The 9,090-nt window shown below is 36.8% G+C and overlaps 1 protein-coding gene across 1 annotated transcript; it reads left to right on the top strand.

Moving 5' to 3' along the window:
- The first annotated feature begins 2,389 nt into the window (after nucleotides 1-2,389).
- LOC147569074 (alkaline/neutral invertase A, mitochondrial-like) lies at nucleotides 2,390-8,152 on the top strand. The gene is made up of 7 exons (XM_086655534.1): nucleotides 2,390-2,491; nucleotides 3,094-4,721; nucleotides 5,217-5,382; nucleotides 5,583-5,794; nucleotides 6,682-7,175; nucleotides 7,286-7,334; nucleotides 7,461-8,152. The coding sequence occupies exons 2-7, from the start codon at nucleotides 3,942-3,944 to the stop codon at nucleotides 7,785-7,787; spliced, it is 2,028 nt and encodes a 675-aa protein (XP_086511660.1). The 5' UTR covers nucleotides 2,390-2,491; nucleotides 3,094-3,941; the 3' UTR covers nucleotides 7,788-8,152.
- The last annotated feature ends 938 nt before the right edge of the window (nucleotides 8,153-9,090 follow it).

Raw genomic sequence — 9,090 nt, 5'->3', positions numbered from 1 at the left:
CGTTTCCAGGGATCACTACCAAATTTCAACAAACTAAAAAAAGGTCAGCGCTTTCGGGAAAGCTAAATAGTTTCCGGGGTGTGAAATTTTAAAGGGAATATGTAGAATTTTAGAGATTTTCTGGGGAAATAAATTTTAAGGGGAAATAAAAAGAACACTCCACCTCACCTCAATCTATCTCCACCTCACCTCACTCTCTCTCCACCTCACCTCACTTTATCTCCACCTCACCTCACCTCTTTGTCTTCTCCGATTTGGTCGCCGGCCGGAAAATTTTCCGGCCGGCGACCATGAAGAAAAAAAAAATTCACTCTCTCTCTCTCTAGAAACTCCGGCGAAGGGAAACCTCTTCGCCGGAGTTTCTAGAGAGAGAGTGTGTGAAATTTTTTTTTTTTAATGGTTGCCGGTCGGAAAATTTTCCGGCCGGCGACTTAATCGGAGAAGATAGAGGTAAGGTGGAGAGAGAGTGAGGTGAGGTGGAGAAGTATTTTGCTTTCCTCCTAAATAAAATTGTCAAACAAAATTGACCAATTTTTTTACCAAGTCTTCACATCCCGAAAATTATTTAGCTTTCCCCAAAGCGCTGGCCCTAAAAAAAAATAGGAAAAGGGATTACTACCGAGAGTACTCAATCGTAGAAATCCCTTTTCAATATGACCAACATAATTTTTTCAAGAAAAAGAAATAAACTAAATACATAATTTTAGACAAAAAAATGAGTGTTGTGTTTGGTTTTTATTTTTCTCAACATGATCTAGGTGAATTTAAATTGATTGAGTTGTTCTAGAAGTGAGAATGTTAGTTTTTTAATTAAAATTAAAGGGTGGTGAAGGTTGATTTTGAATCTTATACCATTTCACTTATAAGCGAGTGATCTCATATTTTTCTATTAGACCCTACTTTCCACAAACCAACGACAAAAGATCATTGCTTTCGTTTCTTATTCTTCCTCCATCGTAGTTCTCACTGGTGAAATCTGACGAGTTCGGACAGTTTTGATGGAGCTAAGATTTTGATGCTAGGAAAGTGTTTGCCTTCTAGGTTCACACCCTTTATGTAAGTGTTTGTATCTAAATTCTAGGATTTATGCTAGAGATTTTTGCTGAGAGAACGACATTATTCAGATGTATACCTACTAAAGTTCTACTATTCCCAATCATCATGCAGAGAGACACCAATTGTTCTTCCTTTTCTTTCTTTTTTCTATTTGGTTCCACCAACATCGCCATCTGACAGAGCCTTGTGCTTCAGACAGAAGATTCTAAGAGTCATGACATGCATTACATTACATTGATTGATACATTTAAAAAAAACAACATTGACTGAATAATCACATTAACCGCTATAACTGTTGATATTAAAATTCGACCTTTATTTAGTGTCTACTGAGACTGACATCATCTAAAAACTCAAAATGTATTTTTCATTGGAGAAAACTTTTACAAAAAATCCAAAAAAATTTGAGAGAATTTTTCAGTTTGAATCTTGAATTGGAGATACTCTTAGGGCTCAAGATGTCTTTTAGATGACATATTTTTTTTTTTTTGAAATGCGCTCAGATAGTCATTACATGACATGACTTTGATATATCATTAAACACCAACTAAAGAGTCTAAAGGCAACATACCAAAACCCTAAAATCCAACTAACTTATTTTATTTATACTTTTAATAACTCAAATTTAATAACTATATATTCCACCTCTTCTCATAATCGAATATAAGACCTCCAAGATTTTAAAGTAAGATGACAGTTATTGAGATTATTCAATTAATGACGTAATATATTCGGGATGTATGGTTTGTAATTTAAAGAAAAAAAGAAGGTGTAATGATGTGTATATAAAAAACGGAAGTGCTAGAATCACAAAAGATTTTGACAAAAGAAATTACCCAGCTGATGTGGCGGTTGTGATATTCATCTTTCAACCGCCTAGATTTAGTCAAAATTTCAAACCACAACCGCCACATCAGCTGGATAATTTCTTTTTGTCAATTTTTTTTTGTGGTTTTAGCATTTCTCAACAAATAAAAATAAAAAAAATAGATCAAGGGTAGTTCAGTCACTTCTACATCTTTATCTATACGATTTTGAGGTGAATTTTGTTTCACGGAAACTTCCACATCGTCCAACTTAACTATAAGAACTCCCTCCCTCTAAATCTGGTTGTTATTACTTATCAAATCAAATTTACGCCACCAAAGACTTTTATACGTTCTCTTTCTGAACTTTCCTTCCGTAGAACAGATCAAGATATTTTTTTCAGGAATGCTACTTTCACGGAGAAGATTGACGAAATGGGATTCCGAAATGACGTGGCAATCTAGTTTTGAAAAGTTGACCGAATCTGGGCCGTTCATAGATAAACGGCCCAGATTTAGGTCTCTCTACATACCGCCGTCATCTTCTCGAATTTTGAGAGAGTACGGGAAACCATTGTCTGTTAACAGTCATGCGATTGAAACTAGCTTGACCTTCAACCTTCTTAAGAGCAAGTCCAGCCCCAGCCGGCTGAGGCTATAATTTTGAAATTATGGCCTCAGCCACCCGCTCCAAGCCCAGCCGCTTGGAGCGGAGGCTGGGGCTCTTCCTTCAGTCTCCCCTAATGTTAGGGGCGACTGAAGGGGTCCCCATGTGACCGTTGGGGATAGATCTGGCCGTTGGTTTATCCAACGGCCAGATCTGTTTGTTTTTTTATTTTTATTTTTAAAAATATTAAACAATTAAAAAATTATAAATAACTTAAAAATCAAAATACATTTTTTGTAATTCTAATTAGTTTTAATTTTTTTTTAAAATTCTAGAAAAACATAAATATTAGTAATTAAAATACATCCCACCAAATGTCGGTCTCCGAATATATTTTTCTTCGAAAAATAGTTCAAACACGTATTTTATATATACATAAAATCACACACGTTTTTCGCACACCAACTAAAAGTGCACACACGCGTTTCCCACATGAACAAATCTTCGGCCTCAAGAGAGGCTGGGGCTGGAGCTGAATTTTAGAGGCTGAGCTGAGGCCATTAATTTTATGTGAAAAAGTGGTTTTTTAGGCCTAAGACAGGCTGGGATTGTACTTGCTGTAAGGGGTTGGATAAGCTCACGGACAAACCCTTCCTTGTCACATATGATTTCTTATTCTTGACCAAATACTTGTCAAAAAACCAACTGTAGATCAAAATGTATAGGGTTTTGTTAGGTGTTGACTGAATCATCCCAGAGCTTTTGCATAGTTGCTGGGTAAGTAAAGTGACCTAAAGAGAACCATTTGAAAAATGATAGGTTTGGCCTGTGCAAAGGGTAATTTGATCATAGGTTCAAGAGAGATTGGGCAAATGAGAGATCCCAATCCGATCAAATGAAGAAGAAGAGGAAAAAGGTAAGGGAGAAAATTTACTTTATTTCTCCACTTTTAGATCGAATAAAGAAATAACTAATGAGAAGAAGGTTTAACGCATTCTACTTCTGATCCACGAACTTTTTTCTCCCGCCGGTACTTTCTCTCTCTTTCTCGAAGAAGTGGGGTGGGGATGATGACGGTGGTGTGTAAAGAGATTTGAATCTGGGCCGTTTATCTATTAACGGCCCAGATTTAGTCAACTTTTCAAAACTAGATTGCCAAGTCATTTCGGGATCCTAGTTCGTCAATCTTCTCCGTGAACCTAGCATTCCCGATTTTTTTTTTCTCTATAAAATTATTAGATACTTTCAATTTTTCGTACTAGATTTTTCATTCAACCATCTTTCTTTCATCAAAAAAAAAAAAAGAAACCATCTTTCTTCATTGTTTCTATAATTTTATCATTAGATTAGATATTTCTCTCTGTTTTCAGTTTTTAATATCAAAACAGAGAGTTATAGTAGTACTTAATTAAACACCCAAAATAGATGATTTTGATTTCTCAAAATAAATCTGCAATTAACAGTAATTTGTTATGAATTCGGTTGTTTCTATGGGAATTTCAACTATGAAACCTTGTTGTAGAATCCTAATGAGTTCTCAAACTTCATCTTTCTTTGGATTTTCAATTCCAAGATGTTGCCAACATTTGGGTATTCAAAATTCATCTGTTTCTCGTCGATTCAACCTTTATCGAGGTCAGATTTTATGTTCAATTAAACCAAATCAGAAACCTTTATGTTTAGGTAATTTGAACTGGGGACAATCTAGGGTTTTCTCAGGTTGTTGTAATGTTGGTAGTAGGTATAGGGGTTTTTCCGTGATTTCTAATGTTGCTTCTGATATTCGGCATCAATCAACTTCAGTTGAAGGTCATGTCAATGAGAAGGGTTTTGAGAGGATTTATATTCAGGGTGGGATTAATGTGAAGCCTTTGGTGGTTGATACGATTGAAGAAGGTGTTGATTTGAGGGAGACGATACAAGAAGCAGAAAAAGTAAAAGAAAAAAGAAACCCTAGTTTAGAAGTTCATAGTTCAAGTGTAAATATTGAAAGCCCTAAGGTTTTGAATGAAACTGAGGAAAATGTTTATTCATCAATTGAGAAAGAGGCATGGAGGTTGCTAAGTGATTCAGTTGTTACTTATTGTGGAAGTCCAGTGGGGACTGTTGCGGCAAACGATCCTGGTGATAAACAACCGCTTAATTACGATCAAGTCTTCATTCGTGATTTCGTACCATCAGCCCTAGCTTTCTTGCTCAAGGGGGAAGGGGAGATTGTGAGGAATTTTCTCCTTCATACTTTGCAATTGCAGGTGATTTACCACATTCAAATAATTTTGATTACTATTCAATTTCATGATATATGCTTTAGATATGTTTATGAATTTATTATTTTCTCTTTCATTTTTATGTTGTCAACCAAAAAACACTTGGGAAAGTGACTGGAAAAGTAGTATTATGATGGTTTTATCATATGGTTTTTGACTTTGAGAATTTGAAGGCTACTTGATGGTGTGTGCCGTATCAAAAACCGTACACACCGTGAGACTCGGAACTGTCTATTTTCCTGCGGCATATTTACAAGACATGGTAAAGGGGTTCATGGAGTCCGTATTCATACGTAGAATATGTTGTTGTTTATTGTATTAGCTAATTTCGAAATATGCTCAATTGAGGTCTGGGTGGGTGGTCATGGTCCGAATGAACTGTGATGAGGATTATTTTTGGCTTTTGATTCCTTGTCGCTTCTTATAATGGAGAAACTTTGCATGTTATCATTCTTGAACGTTGTTATGTTTATTGCTCAGAGTTGGGAGAAAACAGTGGATTGCTACAGCCCTGGGCAAGGGTTGATGCCAGCAAGTTTTAAAGTTAGAACGGTTCCTCTTGATGGAAGTAACGGGGCATTTGAGGAGGTTTTAGATCCAGATTTCGGCGAATCTGCTATCGGGCGTGTTGCTCCTGTTGATTCTGGTTAGTAAAATAAAGTACTTGACAGAATAATAAGAAACGTAAGAAGCTATTTGGGATTTACAGTTCCGCTCACTAATAATTGCGCAGGGAATAGTAGATTTATGAATACTTATTAGTTTATTTATCTTAACCGAGGGTACAATTTAAACCCGTTAAATAAATAACGATACTGACATTATGTATTTTGACTAATTCGGCAGGATTGTGGTGGATTATTCTATTGAGAGCTTATGGAAAGATTACTGGTGACTACTCATTGCAAGAAAGGGTGGACATTCAGACTGGCATAAAGCTTATCCTAAATTTGTGTCTAGCTGATGGGTTCGACATGTTTCCTACTCTCTTAGTTACTGATGGTTCGTGCATGATAGACAGGAGAATGGGAATCCATGGCCATCCTCTTGAGATCCAAGTAAGTTTATATATGCTGCTGCTCCCATATTGGAGCTCATTCCATATTGCTTAATCTTATGATGTGAACTTTGAAGCAATGTTATTTTGCTTTAAATATGGCGATGCCCGATGATATAAAATGATCTCCACAGTCCACATATAGGGGGTTCATTGGTTTTATTGATGTTGTAGATTAATAGATTGAGCTATTCTGAATGAGAGTTGTGTTAGGGTGGTACTAGTAAGATGCAAGCCCTTAGGCAATATAGTTGGATACTTAGATCTAGAAGTTGAGGTAAAAATTTATTTTGGCAACCCTGGAAAGGCATGCTGCATGTCCGTCTCGGTAGTGGTGAGTATGCTTTTCCCAAGCTTGCAAAATGATTAGAAAAAGAAATATATGGTGGTCTTAAGAAATTAGAAACGATCATAAGTTTTGTAAGAATAAAAAAACTTTAGGAACATTTTTGTCTAATTTTGACGTGTTGTTTATGAACTTACTAAGGTACTGGAAGGAAAGGTAACATGAAGTGATCGATTTATAGCTAACTAGAAAACTGTGTTATAGCTTTCGCGAGCCAGATAGACTCTCTTAACAATAAGAACCTGAAAACCAATTCCTTTGATCGGTAATAGAATAAGATTTCTTTTCTTGAAAACAAATCATTCTCCACCATAAGCCTGAAAACCATTAACTCGCTTGATAGGATGGGAACAAAGAAGCTACTAAAAGCATTTGCCTTTTTCTGCTCATTTGAGATGCTTATACCTTTGTTCAATTTACAGAAATTTCTAACTCAAATTTGGCATTGGAATTGATGGTTCTAGTTTGTCTCTTTCGTGCTATGATCTTGTATCCCCTTTTTGTTGTAGTTATCTTCTAATTACTTGAGTATGATTTCCCAGGCATTATTCTATTCAGCGCTAAGGAGTTCCCGCGAGATGCTTACTGCTGATGATGGCTCCAAGAATCTAATAAGGGCCGTCAACAACAGACTCAGTGCATTGTCCTTCCATATCAGGGAGTACTATTGGGTGGACCTGAAGAAGATTAATGAGATATATCGCTATAAGACTGAGGAATACTCCACTGATGCAATCAATAAGTTCAATATCTATCCCGATCAGATTCCTAGTTGGCTTGTTGATTGGGTCCCAGATAAAGGTGGGTATCTAATTGGCAATCTTCAGCCAGCTCACATGGATTTTAGGTTCTTCACGTTGGGTAACCTCTGGTCGATTGTTTCATCTCTGGGTACTCCACGACAGAACCAAGGTATTCTGAATCTGATTGAAGCCAAATGGGATGATCTTGTGGGCCATATGCCTCTCAAGATATGTTACCCTGCTTTGGAATATGATGAGTGGCGTATAATCACTGGGAGTGACCCGAAAAATACGTGAGTGTTTTCTTTAACGTGTAGATATAGTTTCTGCTACATCTTCCTCCTCTTTTGGCTTCCAAAGAGCTTAAGCATGACTAAATTTCTTTCTTTTTTGAATATTGCAGCCCTTGGTCATATCATAATGGTGGATCTTGGCCGACACTCTCGTGGCAGGTATGGTGAATTTTTTTTTTCCAGTAAAAGTTTGCTGTATATTGTTTGTGCTTTTGTCTTGTTATGATGAGGGCAGTGGTATGTTATTTTTGTCCCCTAACTTCCTATTTTTCTTTCGTTCTTCAGTTCACATTAGCTTGTATTAAGATGGGTAGGCCACAGTTAGCTGAAAAGGCGATCGCTTTAGCTGAAAAGAGGCTCTCGGAAGATGGATGGCCTGAATATTATGACACTCGAAATGGCAGGTTCATCGGTAAGCAATCTAGGCTCTACCAAACATGGACAGTCGCTGGGTATTTGACCTCCAAGATGCTCTTAAAGAATCCAGAAATGGCATCCTTGCTCTCCTGGGACGAAGATCTAGAGCTTCTTGAGACCTGTATCTGTGCGCTGAGCAAAACCCCGAGGAAGAAGTGTTCTCGTCGCGCTGCTAAATCACAGATTCTAGTTTGATAACATTACTCATCCGGTAATCTTCTACTACACTGTATATAGTTCACAAGATAATGGAGATCCAAAATAACCAGATAGGAAACATTCCAAGCTTGGAAATGCAGAGACGAAGGGGTTTCATTTTAATACCCTCTAGTATCTTACGATTGAAAAATATTATTTACTCTGTATCTTTCATCTATGTCGTTTTATAGAAACAGGATGGTAGATACAGAAAGATGATCTGATGCCTAAATTTTAATGGGGCATCCATGAAGTACTTGCCTGTTGTTTATTGTACTTTAGACCTAAACCTTTTCAATGTATGATTGGTAACAGATCATTTAAATTTATTAGCATAAATATGCAGATTATTCATCTTTTTATACCTTACTCGTATTTCTAGCTTTGTTGGTGCATTGTGGAAGTACATGTATTATTTTTCCTACTTTTACATGATCTAAATGTTTATTATTTAGGTTCTTTATTTTCTTCCCGAAAATCCAGTTTATGCGCGCCAACTGAATTCCGGGGCCATGACAAAGACATGGATAACCAATACTGACAGGATACCATTAGGGGTGTTCGTTGGTTCAATATCCGCTTCGAGCCATCCACTAACTAATTCAGGGTGGTTTGGTTTGTGATTTCGTAAAGCATAGCAAATCTTTCGTGGTTTGGTTGTCATTCAACCCACCAATAAGCAGTTTGGATACCACTGAATACCGAACCAATCAAGATAACAATTGCTCTCCACTAAAAGCAACGCGTCGATCTATTTCTTTTTATATAATCAACTTTGTTATCCTTGATAACCTGTAGCATGTTCAAAACTGGATTAAAAGTGGATGTCGTGAGACAGAACAAAGATAAATGAAGAAAATGAGAGTAGTGTTTGGTGCAATGATGCGGGTTGAAAAACAGATTTTGGTGTTCACGACTTTAGTTCCAGTGGATTGGCTTGGTCTATTTTTGCACATATCATCTTGTTATGCGTCGTACTCTCTGCTCCCGTCAGGCCGTCCCGTGAAAGATCATCTTTCCTAAGGTTATAAAATTGATAATTTCGAGTGAAATAAAAGGGAAATGGGTCAAAGGAACCTTGGCTACAATTAAATGACTTCATGGGTTCACCTTATAAGGATTATAAAATTGATAATATTTCATGGGTCATGACTTGTTTTTATGGTTCACCTTGTAAGGATACTGACTTCCAATCTTGGCTACCATTAAATGGACTTCATGGGTTCTTAATCCTTATATGATAATCTGCGTTATCTGCCCTTGTTCACTATTGGAGATTTTGACATGGTCTTTCATCAAC

This window comes from Eschscholzia californica, unplaced genomic scaffold (assembly GCF_041429995.1).
Source record: "Eschscholzia californica isolate CP2 unplaced genomic scaffold, dmEscCali1.0.p SCAF_1, whole genome shotgun sequence".
Classification (NCBI taxonomy): domain Eukaryota; kingdom Viridiplantae; phylum Streptophyta; class Magnoliopsida; order Ranunculales; family Papaveraceae; genus Eschscholzia; species Eschscholzia californica.
The sequence above is the reverse complement of the archived record's forward strand: the minus strand, read 5'-3'. Positions and strand labels throughout refer to the sequence as shown.

What these genes read in the sequence shown, in the direction of transcription:
- LOC147569074 (XM_086655534.1), top strand. Translation starts at nt 3,942, where the DNA reads ATGAATTCGGTTGTTTCTATGGGAATTTCAACTATGAAACCTTGTTGT. An exon ending in GCCATCCTCTTGAGATCCAA is followed by an intron (nt 5,795 to 6,681) that starts GTAAGTTTATAT and finishes ATGATTTCCCAG; the next exon opens with GCATTATTCTATTCAGCGCT. An exon ending in GGGAGTGACCCGAAAAATAC is followed by an intron (nt 7,176 to 7,285) that starts GTGAGTGTTTTC and finishes TGAATATTGCAG; the next exon opens with CCCTTGGTCATATCATAATG.